This window comes from Peromyscus leucopus, chromosome 20 (genome assembly GCF_004664715.2).
Source record: "Peromyscus leucopus breed LL Stock chromosome 20, UCI_PerLeu_2.1, whole genome shotgun sequence".
Taxonomy (NCBI): domain Eukaryota; kingdom Metazoa; phylum Chordata; class Mammalia; order Rodentia; family Cricetidae; genus Peromyscus; species Peromyscus leucopus.
In genome coordinates, this window is record NC_051080.1 from 62,095,856 (window position 1) to 62,122,535 (window position 26,680).

At 41.6% G+C, this 26,680-nt stretch overlaps 1 protein-coding gene across 1 annotated transcript in view; it reads right to left on the reverse strand.

Moving 5' to 3' along the window:
- Positions 1-26,024, reverse strand: part of Sntb1 (syntrophin beta 1) — a 259,198-nt gene extending 233,174 nt beyond the window's left edge. Inside the window, exons 1-2 of the mRNA XM_028871905.2 lie at positions 25,802-26,024; positions 24,659-25,447 (exon numbers count right to left, since the gene is read on the reverse strand). Of these exons, the coding sequence (XP_028727738.1) occupies positions 24,659-25,229 (571 nt within the window). The 5' untranslated portion in view covers positions 25,230-25,447; positions 25,802-26,024. The remainder of the gene's footprint in view (positions 1-24,658; positions 25,448-25,801) is intronic.
- Positions 26,025-26,680: the final 656 nt, after the last annotated feature.

Genomic DNA, 26,680 nt, shown 5'->3' on the forward strand with positions numbered 1-26,680 from the left:
CAGAGGCCCCAGAGGATGCTGGTGTGGGCAGCACTCAAACTCTGGTGAAATATATTCGATTGACATCAGAGAAGGCAAAGAGGTTCTTCTAAGTGATCAAAGTTGCTTATGTAATTGCATTTCCAGAATAATCAGAACCATAGAGGACTGGGTTTTCAAGAAACAATGTTTTCTTGTTTTCCCTCCTACATATGAGTATGGGTACCCATTAGGAGGGTTCTGGAAGAAGACTTGCAACCAATGAATATTGCTTGACCTCTTCACTAAATTTTGGTTAATAACTAAGATTAAAGAATAAAGAGTCTTCCTGCTAATCAATTTTCAATATATGGGTTTTTAAGCGATAAACTATCAGACCAACACATTTCCTTTTTATAAATGTAAGCATAAAACAGACCATGTTTTAAGTTCAGATTTTGTTTTAACATTAATTAAAATAAATATGACCAGACCAACACACACACGCACGCACGCACACACAATATATAAAGAGATGGAGACCAAACACATAACTATGCAGGTCCAATTTGAGCCTGAGTAATTAAAGCAAACTCCTTCCTGCCCTGTGTTGTGCCCCATGGAAACTTTTAATCCCCGCTTTCCTTTGAAGCCAAAGCTTTTTCCTTTAAACCAGCCCCACAGTGAACGAAGCCTGTTGACCCGCAGGCTATCAGCAACGTCTGCTGAATCAGTGGTTCTTCCCTTTAAAAAGTAGTAAGTGTAGAGAGCAAAGAGATAATGTCTAGGGTTGATCACGGAAATGTAGCATAAGCACATTATTAAAGTGAGGATGGTAACCACAGGAAGAGCTAAATGTGGAAACTGTTCAAAGTGGTTTCCTTTGGGATGGGCACTAGAGACTGAGGAGGGAGGATAAGACCCAACGGCTGAGGCTGCAGGCTGCACTTTGTCTTGTAACTGTACGGATGGACAACGTAACAGTGGTAAAGAAAAACCATGGACCAACTGTTCTTATTTTGTGTATGCATACTTGGTCATTTACTATTGAATTTTGAATCACACCATCACAAATGGTAGAATCTCTTCCATTGTCCAAATAAAAAGGCTGAGAGATAAGCTGAGCTACCCTAACCCAGGGGGCAGGGAACCAAAGCCGGGATGGAATAGCTCTACTGGGTTTGTGTTTTCTTCCAGTCCCAGCCTGCCTTTCTGAATTTCACAGATTAAAGACTGCATGGATTCTCATCTAGGGACTTTAATTCTAAAGGGCGTCTTGGGACGAAATTATTATATTGCAACTGGATCTCCCTAGGCTGTATAAGAGTCCACTGTAAATGATTATCCAGGGAAGAATCAGTAGCTGGGTGTGAGCTTGAAGCTTCCAAACTGAAAGTCTGTTACAAGGAGGTAGAGGTCTAAGGATCCTATCCTATGTGATGACTGTTTCATTCATTGGTGTGGTTACTTGGCCAGGGACATCTGTTGGCTATGGTTTCGATAGTGAAGTATCACAAACCAGTGTCTGACTTAAAGGAAATGCCTAGAGTCATGGTTCCACTGGCTAGAAGCCAAAGCGGGTTGTCAGTTGGGTTAGTTCACTGGCAGAGGAACAGGGCATGATCCTGGTTTCTTCCCATAGCTAGCTTGGGACTCATCCTCTGCCCTTAGTTACATCACGTGGTATCCTTTCATGAATGTCTCTATGTCCAAATACCTACTTTATAGAAGGATATTGGATTATGGGCTTAGTCTACTCTAGAAATATTTTATCTTAACTAATGACATTTACAGCAATCCTTTATCCAATTAAGTTTAACTTTTGAGGGACTAGGGATCACAGTTCAATATATTAATTAGGGGCAGGCACGATTCACTGTGTAATACCTAGTGATAACCAAATCCTTGAAATGTTGCTCCTAAAGATTTACAGGGATGATTAAAAAATTTTTTGCTGGCACTATAACCCTTTGAAAGTTAAAATTAAGTGAATTAAGTAGATACTAAGATTTATTTCTTAGAAACTCATTTCTTATTTTTAAATCATCTGTTAAATTAACTGGATAATGTTAATTATAGCTTTATCTTATTTAAATGAATGTGCTCTCTAGAATGTTCTCTGATAAAAGGGTGCAATAATAATTTAAATTGTAAATAAATATGAATGCATCTATACCTACTCAACTATAACACTGAACTATATCATGCATATAAAGTTATATTATAAACAGGAAAACTGTTATTTAACAGAGTCCCCAATGCAACAAGGTAAAAATATTCACTCAGAGGACACACTCAAAAGTTGAAGCCCCAAACAGACATTTTAGGTGTCTCTTTTATTTCAACTGTGTGGCTGAACAAGTCTGAGTTCCTCACATGGGAAAGCCAACATAAAAACTTAAAATGTAGTTTACTTTTTCATTCTATTACTTTTCACTCACAAAGAAAAACAAGCCCTTTGGCTTTGGTTCAGATCTCAGCATACAGGTCTCTGAAAAACAGACACAACTTCGCAGCCAGTTTAAGGGGGAGAGAATTTACTCTTACTGGGGCTAACTAATGGGTCCATAATAGACAACTGTTCATTAATCTGGAAAGATTTTGTAAATGTTTATCCAGCTTTGCTTAACTATTCTAGGGTAATTTTTAAAAATTTTTGCAATTAAAATACATTCTTCCCCTTTTTTTCCTCCCTCCAAGGCCTCCCATATACCCCTCCTTGTTCTTTTTTAAACCCATGGCCTCCTTTTATCATTGTTGTTATGTACATATATGTACACACACAGTGTGTATGTAAGTATTTCTAAGTATAACCTCCTCAATCTGTATAATGTTACTTGTATGTATGTTTTCAGGGCTGACTGGTACTGGATAAACAACTGGTGTGCTCTTCCCTGGGAAAGACTATTCCTCCTCCTCTCAGCAGCACCCCCCTTCATTGCCTGTAGTTCTTTCCGTATGACTGAGGTCTTGAGGGCTTTCCCAGTCCACTTTGGCATGTCGGTTGCTGTTGTCCTTGTTCAGCTCAGGTTTAAATAGTCACGATGGTGAGACAGTATGAGCATAGCTTCTGGCATTAGAAACGCAAGCTCACAACAAGCTCCCTGACCCTCTGGCTCTTAAGATCCTCATCCCCCTATATGTTAATGTTTCCCGAGCCTTATAAGCAGGAGTGTTTTGTAGATGTATCCTTTGGAACTGGTCTCCAAAACTCTGAATTTTGGTTGGTTGTGATTTTCTGTAGTGGTCTCCATCTATTGCAAAGAGAAGTTTCCTTGATGCAGGGTGGGGACTACACTTATCTGTGGATCTAAGGACAAATGTTGATATTTTTGTCAAGGATTATGCTCTTTAGTAAAGGGGCAGTTGTAGGTTCTTCTCTAATAACCATGATTTTACCAGCACCAAGTGGTTGGCTTGGTGTCCTGGCGTGGTTTCCATCTTGTTGAGTAAGTCCAAATGGAGAGCTATTGGTTACTACAGGATGTGTGTGCCTCTGCTACATGCTTAGGGTTATGCTATTTGTTGATTGTTGGTGTGGTTCATACACATCATAGCTGGGCAGGACTCTTCATTGCCTCACTCCTTTGAGATTCTGGGGTAATTTTGAATACAGGTTCTGCCAGCAAAAGATTTCCCATAAAATATAGGATTTCTCATTGAACTATAGAAAACTAAAATTTCCAGGTGCATCTAATCCTCACTCTTCATGGGTCCATTTTCTGTGGCTGACTTTATTCACTCACATTTCACTGAGGCGTTCAACAATTAAAGTCAAATGCCAACCTAAATGTGAGTTGCTGTCCTTAAAATTGCTCTTTGGAAATAGGGATGGGTTGTTTAAAATAAAAGCAATGTTCTCATGTGTTCTCAGTCAGTTCATATTAAATCATAGTGAGATAGCAGGAGTAACAGGAACCATCAGACCAATACCCATAACCAAAACACACAATAAAGCAATCATTTTCTTATGAAAAACCCCTCTTCTTATTGGTTATCTTTTTCAAATATTTCTTTTTCCTTCTACTTGTCCTGGCAGAGACCTGGATTTCCCCTCAAAGTATCATTTCATAACTTTGGGAAACTTTCTGGCCTCTGGTACTCAATTTGTTACAAGTTTCAAGGGCAAAGGAAAACAATTAGTCAACAGTTTGTTACCACATGGGGAGTCCCAAGACTTGATTCTCTGCAGCTCCTCTGTCAATTCTGTCCTGTAAGCTACTCCAAGAACTGGCAGGCCATGTCCATGAGCATTTCTAAGAGGGAATGCTGGGAGTTTTGGCTGAATGATCATGTGGCCATGGGGCCCTATTTCCCCCAAATAGCTATAAGGGCAAAGACGAGACCCCAGCTACAGGCAAACCAACCAAATCTTCCCTCTTTGAGGAATTTGGAATTGGGGTATTTTGTAGAATGGAGTGGAAGGTAGCATTAAAAATGTCTCTGGAGTGAGAACACATACATTGGTGTTTTCGTTCAGCCTTCTCCAAATGTAACTTATTGCCCGCTGCTGCCTGAATTCCCCGACAAGTCCTCTAGCATACTGTTTTTGAAGGCTAAGTAGAATAATTGAACTGATAGAAAATGTCCACATGGGAAGATGGAAAAGTAGATTGAGGATGTTACTGTAGCAGGTACCTGATGGGAAGCCAAAGGTTTTGGTTTTATCTTACAGCTAAAGTGAAGAGGCTCTCTCCACCATTGGACAAACTAACATGGAAAGGAGAAGCCCATAGGGCCTCAAGCTCAGACAAAAAACTGGTGAATGCTGGGTGTGGGGTGGGACATAATGGTCTTCTCCAGGGAAGAGTTCCCCAGACCAGTTGGTTATCCAATACCAGGTTGTCGGTCCTGAGAGCATATACATACAAGTAACATTATGTGGCCTGATCAGGGAGTATTTATGTATTTAAGAACACACACACACACACACACACACACACACACACACACACACACACACACAAACACACAATCAATTGAAGGAAAAGAAGCCATGAATTTGAGAGGTATATGGATGGGAGAGGTTTGAGGCGGGAAAAAGAAGGGAAAATAATGTAATTATTTTATAACTTCAAAAAATAGTATAAAAAGGCTTTCCAGAACATACCTTAACAAAAGACCTCTGCTTTGGAAATCACTGTCCTTTCAAGATTAGCACTTTGAATGAGACCAGCACAGACCGGAAGCAATCTCCTTTCTGCTCTTTTTGTTACTCAACTGAACTGACTGTTACACTATAGTTCTCCCTGACTAATAGGAGACAAATTTCAAGGGAAGAGAAGAGAACCTCCTCATAGGTTTATTTCTTCAGCTAGATAGGTACTTTTACTAATATGCCTCTATTTCTGCAACCCCACCCCTTCTTTCTAGAAGGTTCTCAGTCAGTGTATTCCAGAAAACATGTATGCAGGAGAAACATGCACCATGAGTTTAGCAATGTAATCATGGCATAGTGCGTTAAAAAGAAAAAGAAAGCACTCAGGATATTTGAAAAAATCACCTGACTGGAGATGGAGGGCAAGGCCGGGAAATATCACTTCTTTGGCTTCAGGAGAAAGTGGGAGGCAGGAGGGATGCAGAGAGAGCCAAATCCTTTCAAAGAAAAACATTATGTCCTCAGGAAAGAGATTCAGTGATATGCAACACACCTGCATTGGCACCCTGATGAAGAAATACGGTTAGTTATCACCTTCAAACAACAGTTTTCTGAAACATTAAATACGATAAAACCCCTGGTGGGGTTTTCCACAGCAATTGCAGCATCCACTTGTAATCTCACTGTTCCAATATTAGACAAGTGGAAGTCTAAGAGGGAGGTCATGGGCTGCCCATGAACAAATGCTGTTTTCTAACAGAATCTCCCAGGATTCCATCTAGCAAGTATTCCACTCAGGCGGCCAACTCCAGCTCAAAGGCATTCTCTTCCACTGTCTTGCGCTTCTTGGAATTGCAATGATAAATATTTGGGTAATTGGGGTCCAAGGAGCTGTGCAATTGAAGCCTAGCCTATTTAACTTCAAACCCTACATTGTTTTAACTAGCTCAAAACTGTTGATTTAAAAAATCCTATTTACAAGATTCTGGAACACATTAACAGCCAAAGAATTAATCTGAATTTTAATGCTGCTAGCAACAACAATAAAATCATTACTTAAAAAAAAAAAAAAACTTCATATCTTTCTTGAGCCACATGAAAGAAATTTTTTTTATAAGTATGACTAACTCACAGTGTTTTTCTTATTGATAAATATATGCTTCAACATTTTAATATAGGTCAATCATGATAGTGTTTTATGCTGTGAAGGGAAAAAGCCTCTGAAATGTATTTATATAGCAGTAACAGGGTGACGTCGAGTGAGAGAAGGTTTTCTTACACATAGCTTTTTTTTTCTTATAGGAATCAAACTGGAAGAATGAAAGATGAACTGGTGAATTTGATATTAGGAAGGTGAATTTTATGGCTGCTCAGGAGAACGCTGTAAAGAACATCAAGAAGTCCTTTAGACCATACAGTGTCCCAAAGCACCACACAAGTCAAGGATTTACAATAGAATGCTGAAATGTTTTGAAAAAATGACCATCCTCTCTAAAACTCCCCTACTACCATTCCCAGGTCCCACCAGTTGACTAATTTATAACAGCTAGCTTGTCTCAGATTTTCATATGAACGGTTCACAGGACAGAAAAATTACTAAATAGCAAATAACTCTATCAAGTAACCCTACATGTGATGATTTAGGGAAGTCTACTAATAAGTTCAATTGAATGGATTCCTGGGGTTGTCTCATTGCCAAAGTGGACAAGTTGATCTAGGTAGCAGCATTCACAACAAAGCTGGTGTTCTTCTTGCTTGCTGGTGCTGTGATAAATACCAGAGCATAAACTCTTTCTTTCAAATTGAATAATCATAGCACTTTCTGTAATGCCTTGAGTTACTTAAAGAGAGCCATCAATCATTTCACTCAACAAGTATTTATAGAATGTACACTGAATTCCAGGTATAAGTTTTGGGGAATATAGTTGTGACCAGGGGAGACTTACAATATTAGTGTATATTTTCACACAGATTCTACATAATAAAACTGTATAATAAAACTATTTGCTGTGATATGCTAGAAAGAAAGTATGGTAGAGACATAAAGAAGGATTGGTATTACCGACAATCTTGCTAGTTTTAGAACTACAGCATTAATATGCCAATTCATGTTTTTTTCAGTTTGTAGGTTCTCTAGGCTTTGTGAGTAACACTGATTTTTTACTAGTAATTTATTTAGGGCTAATTGTAGATATACTGTCATCATTCTTCTTAGCAGTGGCCCTGTTACTGTTCTGTTCCTCTCTGCTCTGGTCCCTTTAAGATTCTGAGTAGCTAAGGCTTTTGAGAGAGTGCTACCCTTACCTTATGCTTTTCAATTCTAACTCAAAAGAGCCATGACGACAACTTCTGGGCAACTTCTTGGTCTTTACAAAACCATTTTAAAACTTCTGTTATCTCAAGTGACTCTTTATTTATTACACTGACTTCCTGAAGTTTCCAGACATAGTAAATGAAAAAGCAATTTCATTTGACTTACAGGAAAACAACAAATATTTCAGCATAAGTATGTCTCGTCTGATATTTTGGATTAAGTGATAGTATTTGTTTCTTTTTAGAAAATAACTCTATCAAGTAATACTACATATGACGATTTAGGAAAGTCTACTAAAAAGTTTAATTGAATGGATTCTTGGGCTTGTCTCATCGCCAAAGTGGACAGACAAGTTGATCTAGGTATCAGCCTTCACAACAAGGCTGGTGTTCTGCTTGCTTGCTGTTGCTGTGATAAATGCCATGACTTAAAGCAACTTGTGGAAGGAAGGGGTTTATTTGGATTATAGGTTAGAGTCCATCATCAAAAGAACCCAGAGCAGGAACTCAGGGCAGGAATCTGAAGGCAGAAACTGAAACAGAGATCATAGAGGAATGAACAATTGCTCTCCATGGCTTGCTCAGCTTCTTTTCTTATACAAATCAGTACCAGGGGTACCAGGGATGGCACCGCCAACAGTGTTCCAGGTCCATCCAGTCAACAGTTAATCAAGAAAATGTGCCACAGAATGCCCACAGGTCAGTCTGATGGCTGCAATTCTTCAACTCAGATTCCCTGGTCTCAGTTGGCTCTAGTTTGTGTTGAGTTGACAAACACTAACCAGTACAGCTGGCAAGCATTATGAGTGGGCAGTATTATTAGTAGGCATCAGAATCTGGTTCCCACCTGTTTCCTGACCACAACCAACCTGAACAAGCTTTGTGCCCAGATCACTCTATAATGACCACTCAACTAGAAGTAACGAGGGAATTTATATCTGAGTATTTAGTAATGACAAGGGTCATCATTAGCTACCTGCAGATAGAAACACTGAAAGAACTCATGTGCTACCCATTCCATTTCCTCTGCATCAAATTCTGAATTCCAATAACTAAATCCATTTGTTTCTTACTTTTGCCCAAATCTTCTTACACCCAGTCTCTGACAAGCAACAGGCAATAACCAATGGGATGAGCATGTTGATATCACTGAAACATTAGGATGGGTTAAAAACTTGTCCCTTGTCCCTTGTCTAGATGAGTGGAAGAAGACAAGTAAGTCACAGTGATGCCAACTCATTTGGGGCTGCACATGTCAGACACTGTACTGAGTTCTACTCATTTGGAACTGCACATATGAGACACTGTACTGACATCTATATTGATGATTTCATTTTCATCCTGCCTTATGAAATAACATAATTATTTCTGTGTTACCAAGGAGAAAATCAAGTCTTGGACAGTGAGTCAACCACACAAGGTCACCAGGCCAGTATGTCTACTGTGCTTTATGCTTAGCTTTTGCTACCATTCTGTGACTCAGTTGTTCCTCTAGTCATAATATAGTACTAACAAAAGAGAGGTATGCTGTTAATGCTTGTATATGCTCTCAAACATAAATAAAGCACAATCAATCCACAGGAGCCAGAGACGCTAAACAAAAGAAAAGATGAGCTTGTCCACATAGCAATAAGTAACTCAGGTTGTTCAGCTCATACTGGAGCTTTAACTTCCATTCACTATAGGCCCCAGCATTCCTGATGGTCTTACACATTGCTTCACCACTTTCTGGCTCATGCATGGACAGTTTTGGCCATTGCTTCTCAGCCTTGAAAACACACATGTAGACACACACACACACACACACACACACACACACACACACACACACACACAAGTCGCTTGGGGAGCTTTTGAACTTCCTGATGCCTGGAATGAGTGCCAGACTAACTGCAATTTGGATCTCGTTGAGAAAGACTTGGTCAAGCAGGGTTTTAAAGAGTCCCAGGACTTGCCAAGGTGTTGGCTGGCTTTGACCAGTGCTAGAGATCTATTCTGGTGCTTCTCGAGCCCTCCAGAGGATATGTAGCAACAACTTGGAGACATTTTTGTTTCTTAGAACTAGGAGAAAAGGATGGCACTTGCAGCTAAAAGCAAGGATACTATTAAACATACAATAATCCCTAGATGACACCTCCACAATGAAAGCTCATCTGCCCCAAATGTCATTAGTGCTGAGGTTGGGCACAGTACCTCCTCTTTCGGCCCAACTCAACCAACTTCTTTATCATTAACACCCAGGAACTGTACAATCAACTACTAACTACATCTGAAAGATTCCCTGATGTCTACATGATCAAATAAATTAAAAAGCTAGTGTAAATTACCCAAAATAATGCCTCTCAAGGCTTCCCAATAACAGTATAATCAGTCTGGCCTAAACCTGCCATTTATAAAAGATTTTAGATGAAAATGTAAATGTGCCTAGGGATGTGCACAATATCTCTTTCATCATGATTTCTTCTGACCATGTTTATATTAGGAAATGAGTACGATGAAGCCCTGAGTTAGTGTGTTGTCACCTCTGCATTCAGCATAGGGCATCTGGTTGGCAATACCTGCCATGCTGTGCCTTGGGGCATCTTTTTGTTGAGGATATACACAGCCTTCACAGTGACACTAGCTAGAAGTACCAGAGAGTTAATATTGTCTCAGAAGTATATGCCTTAACAAAAAGGTGGGTGGAGATTTGCTAAGTTTTACCCAGCTTCCTCAGCCCCCAGGGGCCTGAGTGGGTCAGTGTAGAAATCATGTGTTCATTCCCTCCATGGTCTCAGGTCCTGCTCTACTCCTAGAATTCCCTATAATTTTATCAAAAAGAAAGCTCTTGGACTTATATTTTGATCTCAGGTCCTAACTCTTGGGTGTAGCTGAAGTTTTCCTGTGTTCGGACCTTCCGGCAGTCGGGACAAATTTCTCCCACTCGCGCCCCCCAAGTAAACATACAGAAACTCATATTACTTATAAACTGTATGGCCATGGCAGACTGCTTGCTATCTGTTCTTATATCTTAAACAAATCCATTTCTATAAATCTATGCCTTGCCATGTGGCTAGTGGCTTACTGGTATCTTACATCATGCTTCTTCTCTCAGTGGCTGGCTGTGTCTCTCTGCCTCAGCCTCCCACCTTTCAGATTTCTCCTCTCTCCTTGTCCCACCTACACTATCCTTTCTGCCTGGCTACTGGCCAATCAGTGTTTTATTTATCAATCAATCATAGCAACATATATTCACAGCATACAGGACATCCTACAGCACTTGGGGTTCACAAAGATGGGCCATATCTCAAATATAGGAATCATTGGGTATACACAGCACACTCAAGATTGTGAAGATAGAAAAGAATTTCAAGATAACAAAGTGAATACTAGTGCAGACAAAATATCTTTGAAAAATCTATTAACATTCTTTGAGACATAAGTATAGTTTTTGTACCTACAAAACAACAAGAGATCTGATGTAGAAAGGGGGCAGTCAAAGAATAAGAAAATTGTTTTTAAAAGTAGAACTATATATCACAGATGAAAAAAATGATGTAAGAACTGTAGATAAGAATATAGCAATCCTTCTGGGGAGGAGGCAAATAAAAATAAAGCCAGGGGTATCAGAGGGAGGAAAAAGAGGAAGATGATGACAAAAATCAGGGTTTTTTTTTTTGTGAGTCAATGCAGAGGGTCCAATATTCAACTAAATAGATTGCACACACAGAGAGCAAAGAAAATGGAGGAGAATTGCACGACATCACAGGAAGGTGTTCTACAATTGAGGTGTAGTTTGGAAGTCATGATGTTTTTGTAAGTTGTGTCCTTATGTCTGGAGCTCTTTCTTCCCTTCCTTCCTTCCTTCCTTCCTTCCTTCCTTCCTTCCTTCCTTCCTTCCTTCCTTCCTTCCTTCCTTCCCTCCCTCCCTCCCTCCCTCCTTCCTTCCTTCCTTTCTTTTTTTCAACAAAATGCTTAATTATCTGTAACATATTATCAATTTTGTTTATTACTTGGGATCCAAACTCTCAATGTGTAAGCATGCATGTCCTATAATCTTAGCACTTTCTGCACACTACTCAACTTTTCAAGCCTTGGGATTATGTTGGATACTGGCATCCTCATGTTTAGCAGTGATTTCTACATCTTCCACACCACACTTCTACCTCTCACTCACAGTTGCGGCAGAGTAACCCAGCTTTCTCAAGATGTCACATCACAGGAGCAATGTCAAAGACTAATGTTGCAAAGTCAAATTAGGAGTTTGGGTGGTATCTAACAAGATATTACTGTGTTTTCCTTCAGATTCTAAAATATTCCATGACACTATTGTGAGTTTACTATACGACTTTGAATATATATTTATAAAAAAGAAGTATAGGAGCCAAACATTTACCAATAAAAAAGTATAAAGAAATTTATTTGAAAACAAAAGGTGGCTTATCAATTAAGAGTGATTGCTGCTCTTCCAGAAGACCTGAGTTTGGTTCTCAGAATTCATTTTGAGCAATTTGACTTGCAGCCACCAGTTACTCTAACTCCAGGGGATCTAATGCTCTCTTCTCACTTCTGCAGGTACTACATACATGTCATGCATGTCGGCATGCAAACATACACAAGGAAAAGTGAAATTAAGTCTTGAAAATAAAATAATTATTTGATATACCTCAATTTTATCACTTACTGAAGATGAAAACAGATTCACATACTACTGAGATATATGTGTTTATTTCTACATAAAGAATTAAATCTTTCCTGATTTGATATTTGATACTGCAGAACATAGAACATCTTCAACATTTTTCACATATTGATGTATATTTTTCATTGTATAATCATCAATGCTGAAAATGCTGATTTGCATAAATACATAGTACAAAATTGCAGAGGTATTTTTAAAGTCATTTCAGAAATTGTTAAAATTCTGTCCCAGTCTCAAGGCAAAATTCATTTAAGAATTACTATGAAACTCAGGTCAGCAACTCAATTTTAAAAATCAAACAATTTAACATAACATGATGCAAAGATGCACTAATTTGAAACGTTCATGCTGAGGGATAGATGGTAGGAAAATACTCAAGTCTTTATTTCCTATAATTCAACCATGACATATCTGTAAGAACAGAAAACCATGTATGGTGAAAACTCTCCAATTCATAAACCACAATAGTCTCCAATCCAAGCTGATACATTCCATGCAGGATTACCTGGGCTTGCAAGGTGTGATGGCATGTGCGGTGAACAGTGTGCATGTTGTGTGGGTCAGAACTGAGGGTGCAATGAAGTTCCATGGCACAAGATGGTAAGCATTGAAGACACACCTCAGATTCTTCACATGTTTGATTTAATGGATTTTTGGCTGCTGTACATTCAGAAACCTTTCACTGATACCGGATTTTCACAGCTCCCACATTCAATGGCAAGACTGACATAGAGAGTTGTGACCCACAGCTTAAGAAGCTGGACCTAGCCAGGCAGTGGTGGCACACACCTTTAATCCCAGAACTCAGGAGGCAGAGACAGGTAGATCTCTGTGAGGTTGGGGCTAGCCTGGTCTCCAGACTGAGTTCCAGGACAGCCCGGGCTATACAGAGAAACTCTGTCATGACAAACCAAAAAGAAAGAGCAGCAGCAGCAGCAGCAGCAGGAGGAGGAGGAGGAGGAGGAGGAGAAAGAAGAATTGCAGCCACAGCAGCAGCAGCAGTAGCAGATAGACCTTAGGGCACCTACCTATGAATGAAGTTATTAAACAATTTAGAAAAAAAAAAAAGCAAATATCATACTTGGAAACAGTAAAGTAAAAATGACATTTAAAAACTTTGCCAGAAACTACTTAAGGAAACATTGCTAGCTTCTTTTGCATAACCCATCCATATTACCAATCCAGTGTGAGAATACTTTAGAAACATTCTGGACATTGTCTCTAACATCTTCTTCAGGAAGCAACTGGAGAATGCATCACAGCAAAGTGAAGGAGTAAACCGAGCATTTGTGTGACAGTGTGTCCAGAGACAGACATGATGGAAAGACAAGGGCCATCTGCCAGGATGGATGCACTTGCACCAAGCCAAAAAGACACTAGCCAGAGAGGCAGGGCCTCCACAAGAAAGCAGAACAATATTGACATGATCAAACATTTATAAACATTGCTTGATTTGGTCTTTAGTTCTTAAGATCAGTCCGTCAAGAAACAGCAGTCTAAGTCATTACTCAGGATATGAATGCAAAGGTACTTACACTAAATCACTACTACTATATGTTAACCTTCTGACTTTTGTGTTCTGGAAACATGGGATAGACGCTAACATTCTAGGCAAGAGGGGCTGTGTGGAAATATAGACAAAGGGATGCGATAAGCATGAATTGTTTTAATTTAGAAGTTTTCTAAAAACAAAGCAGAGAACAGAAAGGAAGTATAAGAATACTGCGAACAAAAGAGAAAAATCATTAACCTGGATTTCCATCGCAGATGAAAGAACGCTTCAGATGGCAGTGTTTGAAATGCACGGCACTGAAGAGCCAAGCAATTACTGCTGTTTTATCTTCCTTTGCTTATGAAGCCTTGCTATCGCCTCTTCTCTGATATGTTCCTTTCGGCTTCTGATATTCTTAATACCTTGTTCGGTCATTATGTAAATGATGTGGCAGCACTTACTCTCCTGTAATTTTAAATTATTGATTTATAAGATACATGTGTAATTTATGTAAAAAAAAATTCTCTAGACTGATCTCCCTTCTGAAGAGTTCTGCTTTAGAAAAGCAGTATACAATTTCATCCATTCTACCAGAAAGGTGACATCTTTATAAAAAATCAGCCTAGACTCCTGTCAGCAAGTGAAAAGATGAGGAAAATATAGTATATATGACAATGGAGGTTTATTAATCGGTAAAGATCAATGAAATGCCGTCTGCTTGTAACTTGAGTTCATCACTTTAAGTAAAACAAATGAGACTCAGAAAGAGAAATGTCACACATTACCTCTCATACGCCCACTCTATTGTCGCACCCACCCATGGGTGCATGAATGCATTAATGCATTCATACATACATACATATGACATGGAAGCAGGATGAGTTTATTTGGGGGGAGGGTAGAAACTGGCGGGGGGGCGATGAGAGAGAATGGTGTGGTGAAGCAAATGAGAGCAAAATACAGCAGTAGGTATACATGAAAATGACATAATGAAATATTATTTTGAATGCTTAAAAATACAAAATTAATTTAAAATAACATAAACACTGAATGCTTAAAATGTAAAATTAATTTAAAACAGCATAAATACCTCCACCTCAATAAAAGACTGTAAATAAAATTTCATTATTTTAATGCTGTTGTATCTTCACTACACATCATATTCAATAACTTCCAGTGGCCCTTTTCATGTTGCCACTGGCTTTGAGAATGTACCTTAACATCCATCATGGGTGTCTTCCAGTCCCTAGGTGTTTGTGTGGGAACTTAGTTCTTCCAGAAACTGTTTACAGCTACTTGTGTCAACCACCTAGGGTGCCTCTCACCCCAAAACTTGAGGCCATGTTACATTACCTGCCTGAGTATTTTCTAAGCACTCAACAACATTGACATTGTAAACTCAAATCTAAGTATGTATTAGAAGTGATTTGTTGTTCCAAACCTCAAAGGCGATAGTCTTTTACAAGCACCAAATTTGAGATTGGCGAGTTTCATTGTCATCCCTCTCTACGGCATGGGTTTCTTTTTCTTTTTACCCAACAGAAAAAGGAAAGCCCTTTGGTGTCCAAATTTTAAGCCACCAGCTACCCTATATGATTCATCTTAGGCAACTATTTCTTTCTTATAGAAGTGCAAACATGATACATCTTCTATTGGGTGGCCTCTTGGATTCCATAAAATACAATACTATCTAGTAGAATAAAAAATAGAAATATAAACATTGTTTTAAGAGCAGTTATATAAATACATTCATATAAAATTTGCATAAAACAGCTACATGCATCGTAAGTTTCATTAAAACTTTCTTTTTGGTAATAAAATATTCCTGTTTTTATAATTTTCGAAGTCTGAATTTTGCTGTGTAGGGTAAATCCTGTTGGCTTTCTCTTTATAAAACCCCTCTCTATGTGTTCCTGAATGACACTGTAAATCAGCATTCCAGTGCAGGCCCCACAGTTTCCCACTCAATACCACAGCAGCCTGCACTGTGGACTTGGCTGGTGGAGAATATGAAGTTACTAAAACTCATCAACTGCATGAGCTTGTGTGAGGTCATCACTTGGGTCCCTTCACAGTGTGAACTCTCACTTGGCATCTGTTACTTCAGTCATTCGGAGCTTATACTTGCAACAGAATTTACCTGGTATGTAACTAATCTCTTTAACTTAGACTACTGAACTCTATCTGAAAATAATACTCGGATAAACATGTGACAGATGTGACACTTCGCTGGCAATCATTTGCTCTTTATTAAGCGCCAGGGAATGGGTTAACTGCTTTCCATACAGACTCATTTTACCCTTCCTGACAAACCAAAGAGTAAAATTTTACTGGTTGGGAAATTGAGACTTATTGTTAAGTAACTTGAGTGGGCTCACACAGCCAAAGAGCAGTAGGATATGAATTTAAGCCTAGACAGAGTAAACTGAAGGCCCAACCTCCAAACCACAGACTAGATAAAAAACAAAACTCAATAAAACAAAACAAAGAAACTGAGGGAGAGAAAGAGGCCATTGAACACTAATACAAGTAAACTGGATTTCAGCACAGCAGTACTCAGCAACCAGTCAAGTTTTCGGCAAATCTTCCCACACTTATCAGAACGCTACAATAACTCTTAAAGCCACAGGATGAGCAGTAGTTTAAAAAAATATTGAGATTAAGCATGGGTCATCACTTTATTTTCCATTACAAGTCCTCTGAATCTGGAACTTTTCCATCCTGTCTAGCCCATTTTGAGAGTGAGGCTCATTTGCATGGGTCTGTTAGGACTTTGATTTCCTAGTGAGTAATATATATTTCCGCTTAGGTCTCACTCTGCAGGCCAGAGCTAAAGGCAAGTACTATTATAGATCAAGGCCAGTGAAGTGGGTAATGAGGTTTGGTATATAAAACGCTTGGTATAAATGCAAGGGAACTTCTGGCTTTTCTTTAACATTAACTGCTTTGAGATGCATCATTTAAAATAGAATGCTTAGTAGGCCAGTAGCTGTTGGAGAATAATTTTCCTTCACTAAGCAGACCACTGGAAGCTTCTGCAAGATACCTTTCACAAACACAGAGCTGTGTGCAGGGAGTTATTTTTAATGTGAACTCCATGGGGTGATGGCTAAAACACATAGCTGAACACGGAGAACATTACCCACTGCTGCAGAAGTAAAGGACAGAAGAGCCGCTCAAGTCAGCTTCATAAAGGAATATGGTCTGAATCCTCAGGCTGACACATAAGCTCAAAAAAGAAGCAGTTAAAATACCCAGGCCACATTTCATCTCCCCAGGTCGAAGGCATTCTTACATATTCAGACTCGTGGGCCCCACACAGAGGGAAGGGGAAGAAAGGTGGTTATAAATACAACATTAAAAGATTAATTACGTTTCCCCTGTAACATTTAAGATCATATCTGACTCTGTGTTCTTCAGCTGTCTGTAGAGATTGGGCTGTGTTGAGTAAGAGCTTTCTGGCCTATAAAGACACTCCTTCATTGGGGATGGGGCCAGGTAGAGTGTTATTCACTGTAACATAGCAGTGTGAGTGGTGGGTGAAGGGAGTCATAAAGAAGGGTTTATAACCCCCTAGTTCCCTCCTTCCTCCCCCATCTCCCTCTCTCTTTTCCATGTCTTCCTTTTTCTCTCCTTTCCCTCCCTTTCCGTTTTTCTTCTTCTATTTTCTCTTCTTCCTTTCTACCAAACTCCACTTCCGTTATTTTCTCTCAAACATGTTTTAATAGCCTAATGTGTGCCAGGCACTACTCTGGTGTCATATTGGTTTTCATAGGAATTCGGGCCAGTTTGTTATTGTAAGCCCAGCCACATCACAGTCAACCTTCAATATCCCGATTTCTTTAGGTCCCTGTAATCAGGCCTCAGGCTGACATCTCTCTAGCTTTCTTCTGCCAGGGCAAAATTTCTAGAGCTTGTTTAGTGTGCACCGGTTTGAGCGCAGGAACCGTCAGATAAACAAATTAGAAACTCCATCACTTCCCAAGATAACCTGAGCTAAGTCACCACTCCCCAGCATCTCTAGCTCTTCCTAGGGAACTAAAGGGACTTTTAATATTAGCCTAACTATCCTTTGAAGGTTGACCTGATCATAAATTCACAGTGTGAGCAAAGCTACTCTTCTGACCCAGGCTCAGCTTTCGAGAATGTTCCTAGCTGTAGTTAAGGTGGGAAGTGGAGCGTCAGTGCTTATGGGTTGACCGTGGAAGCTGGTTCAGTTCTCCAAAGGCATGACAGCCTCATGCTTGAAGCATGTGTCTGGGTCCTCTTTTTGAAATGCGAAACTGAGTGTGACGTTTAACTCCAGTGTGAAGTCCACCCAGTTCTCTAAAATCCCCTAATTCTCTATCTCTAAGGTCTGAAGGTCATACTCTGGACTCTTAGCCATATCGAGCTACAACTGATGCACAAGCTCCTTGGGGGTTTTCCTTTAAGGATTTGCCTTGTGCAACCCTCCCTAAGGATAGTCTGGGTGATCTTCTCATGAGGTACCATGGCATCTCATCATAGCTCGAAGCCAGAACTACTCTTCCCTGTAAGAATCTGCATTGTCTGTGTCTGATACTAGTAAACTAGTTGTTAGGGGATAAATATGCAAATGAATGCAAATCTCTGTTGCAGTGATGGAGAAAGGGATTATTTACAAAAGTGGAGGAGAGTCTCGAAAGGCTATTTGGATATTCTCACACAGTGCAACTTCAGCAATTAATTTGACCAGAAAAATAATGCCCCTCCTCAAAGATTCCTCCAGAGCCCGTGAACAAGTCACCAGCCATGGCAAAGAGGAATGGAGGTTGAAGATGGAACTAAGGTTACTAACAGTTGACCTTGAAACAGAGAGGTCTTCATGGATCATCTTTGTGTAACCAGATGATCACAAGTGTCCTTAAAATGGAAGAAGGCAGGAAAGTGATGGGAATGATGTGAGAAGGATTCAACCTGCCATCAGAGGCATTAAGAAAAAGGGGAGGTCAAAAGCCAAGACCTATGGGCAGTCTCTAGAAAGGCACAGAGACAGATTCTCTCTGAGGGTCTTCAGAAAGGAAAGCAAGCAGGCATACCTGGTTTTAGCTTACATAGACCTATGCCAGATTTCTAACTTTAAAAAAATGGTAAAACTGGGGACTGGAGAAATGGCTCAAAGGGTGAAGAGTGTGTGCTGTTTTTGTAGAGACTTCTTTAGTTCCTAGCACCCATGTGGCAGCCCACAACAGTCTATAACTTGTGTTCCAGGAGATCCAACACCTTCTAGACTCTCTATACACCAGGCACAATTATGGGACACATACATACATGCACATCAATCACCCATACATGCAGGCTCAGTACACATATACATAAAATAAACATAAACATCTTTTTTTTCTGTTTTTTTGTTTTTTCAAGACAGGGTTTCTCTGTGTAGCTTTGCGCCTTTCCTGGAGCTCACCTGGTAGCCCAGGCTGGCCTCGAACTCACAGAGATCTGCCTGCCTCTGCCTCCCAAGTGCTGGGATTAAAGGCGTGCACCACCATGCCCGGCTAAACATCTTTTTTTACACTGTAAGATTATAAATTTTATAATCTTGTGTTGGCAAGATGGTTCAGCAGGTCAAGGTACCAGAGTCCAAGGCAAATGACCTGAATTCAGTCCTTGAGACACATGTGTTAGAAGAAGAGAGCAGACTACTGCAAGATGTCTTCTGACCTCTATCCATGAGCAGTGGCATGAAGATACACACAGAAACAAACAAAAAAAAAAACTTTTTTAAATTGTAATAATATTATGAATTTGTGTTCCTTTACTGGCCAAGGTTTCTTGTAACTTATTAGCAACAAGATAGCAGATAAGAAAGTGGAAGACCTAATTAAAAAAACGTCCTCACACCTCTTGCAACTCTACTCTCCTAATCAACGAGTTGGGGGTGAATCATCCCTAATCTGCTTATCTCCTAAGGCTGTTTATGAGATCCCAAGCTGTAAAGCCTTGCTTGAATGCAATTCAGCAGTAACTCATTGTGTGTCTTCTGCAAGACACATAACTGTAAAACAGGGATATTAATAGTATCACTTTATTGTGAGGATCTGAGTTAATCCACATAAAGTACTAAGAAGGGTGTGTGGCATCTTGCCGTGTGTGTATTAGCTATTGCTGCATGGGCAAAGGAATTTCAGAAAGGTTGGGTAGTAGTATGTGATAAGATGGCATGGGCACTGTTAAAGAGCACTGATTCTCAAGGAAGAGGACCGCAGACCCTTTCCAGTTGCAGTCAGAAATGCACAGAGGCATTTTAGTAATCAAGTGCCACATGACTGGTGTTCAGTTATGGAAACCAAGGATCACAGATGTCCTGGGTAGTCTTTCACAGTGAAAGACTTTTCTAGACCCTGAATGATACCATACATGCCTCTCCATCTTGAGTTGTGGATTTGACAAAGTGGATTCAATGAAAACAAAACAAAACAAAAAGCAATGGTATCCAAAGACCTATAGTATACTCATGAAGTGTTCACAAATAAGAGCCAAGCTAATTGCTGTGAAGACATATAATAGCTAAGGCAACTTGCAAAAAGGAAGCATTTTATTCAGAGGCTTGCTTACAGTTTCAGAGGATGAGTCTATGAGTATCATGATGAGCAAGGCAGAAGGCAGGCAGGCATGGAACTGGAGCAGTAGCTAAGAGCTTACATCTTATCCACAAGCATGAGGCAGAGAGAGAATTATCTGAGAATGAAGTGGAGCTGTGAAAGCTCAAATCCTGCCCCCAGTGATACATCTCCTGTAACAAGACCACACCTTCTGATCCTTCCCCAAAACAGTTTCACCAACTGGGGACCAAACACTCAAATATATTACCCGATAGGGGTCATTCTTCTTCAAACCACCACACTTAACAAAGTACAATTCTTAAAGTTTGGATTCTTTTCCAGTCCCCCCAGAAAAACCACCACCTATTTGTAGCTCACAACTTTCTGTCCCACCGTTCTTACTCCCATCACCAGAGAAGGTAATTACAGAGTGACTTCCCAAGTGAGCTCTGTTTCACTCACTCCTGGAAGCACAGCTCATAGAGGAGCCTCTGGGCACAGTTTTTGTCAAGAGCTGTCCTTGGCATTTTCCTTTGAGGTCCCCCCCCCCCGTCCAGTTCCATGGGGACCTTTGCAACAAGTGTTTTTTTCTGTCTACCCTACCTCCATACTTTAACACAAAACTTTCAGAAACTCATCTCCTCTATCTTGAAAAAATTATGGATGAATTAATTTGATTGTTGCTTCAGCTACAAATATGCTGATACATTTCATTAAAGTTTTACTAACACACTAAAGACAAAGGCTGGGAATATGGTAGTTCAGTTGGTAAACTGCTTGCCTGTTAGCATGATGTTCTGGGTTCAGTTTCCCAGCACCCAGGTAAAAAGCTGGGGATGGCAGACACTTGCATAATTCCCATGGTGAGAAGGCAGAGACACGAGGGTCCCTGGAACTCACAGGTTAGTCAGTCTTGGAAAATCAGTGAGTTAAGGATCAGAGTTGGAGCCTGTCTCAAAACCTATGGTGGAGAGTCACTGAGGAACAGAACTGATGTTGAACTCTTGCTTATACACATATACACATACATGCCACACATACATGCCACACATACATGCCACACATACACGGACACTATAACCAAACCCAATTAAACAACAACAATAATAAAGGTATTCCTTGCATCCAGAACTGCCCAGGATGTCTATGCCGGCATGTCCTACCCAACAACACAGGGTTTTGGTCACATTGTAGTCTACGTGAATGATGCCCTTTGGGAATGTAGGGCTCCACATTACATGGTGGCATGTGGGGTATCTGCTTCCTCTCTTTAAAATGAGAAATAAGTTCATATTGGAAAATTTTCTGATCTTAATTCTAATGAGTACTCAGTTAACACATTGCTTACTTGCTATGGCTGATTTACAATTTAAATTAGAATTGGAGTTTGCACTCCTGGTTGGCCGTGTGTTCAACTTTGATTTGTAGAGTTCTGTTCTCTCCTAGCAGCTTTCTTTTGATAGTGAGATGCTTGGTGTATTTGATTTAGAAAACCATACGCTTATTCTTGTCTCTCCCATCTGAGTTTACTGCACAATTGCAGTTTCCTGCTCAGGGAAGAGGTGGGGAACGTGCCAGGAACCCAGTGACTTCCACTGGTTCAAGTGCATGGTTCCCTGGTGAAGCTCAAGCCATCAGCTTTACCTAGAGGTTACTTGACCTTGGAAATCAGATAGACTTGGATCCCTCCTAGCTATGTTGTCGTTGCTTTAGTTTTTTGTTTGTTTGTTTGTTTGTTTTTTTTAGGAAAGTGAAAAACAACAGTATTGACCTCATGGAGTTGCCAAGCAGATGAGAGCAGGGCCTGCTCCAGGAATGCTAGCTACTGTAAGTCTCTTTTCCCCGATTATATTTAATGCCTGTGGCCTCTGGAGGAATGCTCTCTCGGCATTAGAGTTTTGGTGTAGATAGATAGATAGATAGATAGATAGATAGATAGATAGATAGATAGACAGACAGGTGGACAGACAGACAGACAGATAGTATGATTGATTTATTGACAGAGATATAGATATTAGAAATCAAGAGCCAAAATAATTCCTTGCCTAAAAAAATCAAATTAAGAAAAATAAGACGGATCCCCTATCTTGAAGGGGCATTTCATCGAAACTGCACAAATGTAGAGAGAGCACTTGCTTGCCCTGTATTCTCCTTGTTGCACAGCGTCACCCTATGCAGTAAAGAGGTGACACTTTCCTTACTCTCACTTTGCACAAGAAGACCCTGAAACTCTGCTAGGTTATGAGAATTTCAAAAGCCTTGGAGGTGTTTTTAATAAGCCTCTTCCCTGGAAATCTTTGCTTTACACCAAATGACAAAAAAGAGGGTTGTGCCATTTGGGATGATGGTATGGGCCCACTACCACCTCAGTGGGCACCATGAATGACAATAAATATTTGGCTTCAGAGAAGAGGCATTGAGTTTGTGGGCTGAGGGTAAAGCTCAGTGATAGAATGCTAGCCTAGAATGTGCAAGTCACAAGGCTCCAACTCTGTCTAGCTAGATGAGGTGGGAAGGAAGGAAGATGTGGTAAAGAGAGGGCATTGTTTGAAGTCATACCTCCTTCCTTGGGCAGCTCTTATTAGCTTCCAACTACTGAAGAATTGGGCTAGGAATGCCTAGGAGACTTCCAGGTCTCCCCTAGGTGTTCTGACTGTAACACAGGATGCACTGTTCTTTGGAATGTCACTGAAGAGTTCTTTACAGAATGTATTTTCCAGTTCTCTTTAAGAAGTACACAGCCCTTTCACAGACAGACAGACAGACAGACAGACAGACAGACAGACACACACACACACACACACACACACACACCTTTTCCTAAGTTTATTTTCAACTCCAGGGAGTCACTTTTTTCTCCTCTTTTGGTGGAAGAGTCATTTTGAACCTTCTTGCTAAGTTATTGTGCGTTAAATTGAAATCAAAGACAGGAATAAGGGATGGCGTAAGGGGCAGTGCCTGAAGTAAAATATGAGCTGTCTTTCTCACCTCCTCCCTCCATATTTTCAGTAAGGATCACAAACTAAGCGGGTGCCCAGCAGTTTACAGTCCAAACTACACTCTCACCAGATCCTACCTGTCCCTTGTCACCCAAACCAACACACACTCGATCAAGAATTTTTTTCCTGTTTACTTATGTTAATCATCAAGCCAAAACCAACACAGCCTTCTACTTTCTGGAATTGGAGGGGGTGCAATTTAATCTGAAGACATTACAAATCCTCCAGACAAACAAACAACAATAAAAAGCCTCTTTGTGTTCCAGGTCATGAAACTGCATCAGCTGTCACATGTAAGGAAAGTTGAGTTTCCCAATGTCACACACCAGCACCACAGTGAACAGGGAACCGATTACATCTTAATTTAAGGGCTTAAGTCAATCACCAAGTGTAGGTTGGAATACTGTCTCAACAGCTGATTTCCTTTATTTACTCACCCTTCGTGTATGCCATTGGGCACCCAAGCTCTGGAGAGCCCCCTGTCTAAATAAAAGACCTCCAAACAACCCAATCTGTAGTTAAGAGGAAGCTGAGAAAAATCGATGAAAGGGTCCCACAATGTTAGCGCAGGTGAAAGTGTGCAAAGAGCTACAGAGAAGGAGAAAACCTATCTGGGGAAAGGGAAACTGCCGAGTTCCTTCTTCCCCCATATTACCACATGTAGGAAAACTGGCGCTTCCTATTCCATGGCCATTGGTTGATTATAGGGTTGAAGACACCAGATCTTCAGAGATAGTTTCTAAGGTTCTTCACATTCATGGGCAGGGAATCCTGCTTACAAATGCAGAGTCAATTTCACACTACTCTGGGAGACACAAGCAGAAAGAAACATTTCACCAGCTCTCCACCCAGAGGAACCTGGAATCTGGACTGACCGGCTGAACACCCTGCTGGGGAAGTGAACTTGTGCCTAAATCTTCAACATCTTTCCCAGCCTTTGGCACTCCTCAAAACTGCACAGCCTCACAGACTCTCCAGCCAGAGGGAAGGGAAGTGGAGAAGCATGGTTGAGGTTAGCATTCAAACACTGCCACCTCTCTCTGGCTTCTTTACCGTTCAAATCTTCATGGCTGGATTGCCCAGGCTGTGAAAACTGTGCCGAAGTAGAAAAGTCCCAGAGCTGCCATGAGTCAGTGGCCTTGCTTTGCAATGTGGGCAGATGCAAATCCCGTCTACTCTCCATTTCCCGTTCCCCTCCCCAGAATCTACATTTCACTTGGATTGTCCGCAGCTTTAAAAAAATAAAATAAAATAAAACCAGGCGCACCTGTAAGTATTAAGCTTCTAACACCGTGCACGAAAGCACCCCATTCAAGCCAAGAAATCCCAGGCAATCTAGTCTGTTAGTACAGCACCCTGGGTCAGAGCCAGGGTGGAGATGAGTTGCCCCCAGGTGGTAAAAGTTGTCAAAAGTCTATGCCTGCCACTGCATTTGCGAAAATATAGGCACCACGGAGTCCTGCAGGGCGAGTGGCCCACTGTGAGTGTGCAGATGGGCAGAGGAGTAGGTGCGTGCTGCGGGGTAAGGCCCGCACCGCATTAACCCCTTACCTTCCAACAGTACTTCCTTGCCTGCGCGCTTCAGCGCTTGCACTGCCTCATCATGGGTGGCGTCCCGCAGGTCTGCTCCGTTCACGGACAGGATGGCATCGCCCACATACAGGGCTTGGGTCTGATCCGCTGCCAGCCCCTTGAAGATCTTACTGATGAGTATGGGCATCTTGTTCTCCTTGCCCCCTTTGATGCTAATGCCCAGTCCTCCCAGCTCCTGCTTCAGCACCTTCACGCCCCTCTTCTGGTTTGAGATGGACTCAGGCACCTGCTCCGGGAGATCGGTGAAGGCTGTGCGGACCCCGGCGGGAGAGTCCGGGGGTTGTGTGACACCAGTGCCCGGGTGTCCAGTCCCGGAGCCCCTGCAGAACGAGCCATTGGTGGCAGTCCCTATGCCGTTGTACGCTGCAGCGCCCTCCTCACAGCTCAACACCAGGGCGTCCTCGCTCAAGTTCACCAGAACTTTATGCCAACGATCCCGCACCAAAACTTCCAGCAGTCCGCTCCGCTGCGCCCGGCCGCCTCCCCCGCCAGCCGGCGCAGCCACCGCCGCCGCCGCCGCTACCGCCATCTTTCCAGCATTCTTAAAATGCCATGTGATTGCAAACGGGGGGAAAAGTGGAGAAGGGGTGCGGGTGGGAGGACGCGGGTTTCCGGGGCGCGGGAGAAGCAAACGCCCCGCAGCGCGCACTCAGGACTCCACTTCCCGTGTTCGCGGCCGCGCTGGGCGCCAGTTGGCAGCTGCTGAACTGGTTCCCCCTCGCCTGATCCTGGGCGGGGTGGAGCAACCTAAAAGAAGAAGGAGAGCCCTCGACAGGGGAGGAGGGAAAAAAAAAAAAAAGCCAGCTGCCAGTTGCAAACCCCCAAACTGAGAGGAGCGGCAGAGGCGCCAAGTGCGGTGGAGAATCGGTAGGAGGAGGCAAGGGCGGGGACCCGGGGCCCCAGCCGCTCACCTGTTCGGCCACCGCAGCGTCACACTCCCACGTCGCCCTGCTGCTGGCTCAGACCCGGGTGTCTCAGTTCTCTGTTGTACCTTGCTGTGGCTCCACCAAACCTACCAGGTCCTGCGCCGCTACACCCACCCCTCAGCCTACCCCCCCTTTTTTTCTCAACTCTCCATGCCCAATGGGTCCCCACGCTCACCTTTGCTGGGCGCGCGTTCTGCCTCTGTGCTCTCACTCAATTCTCTTCGGTGGTTAACTTCCCTCCGTCCTCCGTCAGCTGTTTGGAGACCCACGTCTTCCTCAAACCAAAGCTTCTCTGCCTCTACTCAGTTCTTGCTTGTTTCTCCTTTCCTTTCGGACCCCGGGGAGGAAGGAAACAGCAGAGAGAGGTTCTAGGCTGGGCCAGCAGCCAGACGAAAACTGTCACAGGAGCACAGAATGAAGTCTGATTAAGTCTGAGCACCCCGTCCTATTAGTCAATGCATGGGGTCTTTAGGGAGTCTGAAGATGGGGGCTTTCAGTACCAACTCTGAGTTTCCACAGGGATCCTCATTTCTAGGTAAAAGCATCTAACTCAATCTCCTTTCTGTCCTTTGCTCCAAGCTCCCCCGACCCCTGTGCCAGCCCATATGGCTTCTTGACGCTTCCTCTTTCTTTCTCAGATTCCATACAGGAAATGTCTCTTTAAAAACTCAGAATGGGCTGCATCTCCAAGTTCCCTGAACACTGCTTGTTTGGATCTTAAGCTGTACATTTGCAAGGTGATGGTGCTGTAATTCTTGGTTCTCTTCCTAGGCCAGTCCCTGTAGCCCAAGGCACAGGGTGACATCCTAGAATTCTTCTGCTATGGACCTTCTCAAGTTCTTCCCTACCCTAAGTGGGTCTCATAATTCATTTAAAGTGTGTTAACTTTTTTTTTAATCTACTTGTCTTCCAGCTGCTTTCTCTCCTTTCTCTGGAAAACAAAATAAAACTATAAATCTGTGATTGGGCTGGGGGAAATATTAATGAACTAATAATAAAATATGATAACATAAGTATTAAAAAATATAGAAATCCACTAATTCTGGAAGGTGAA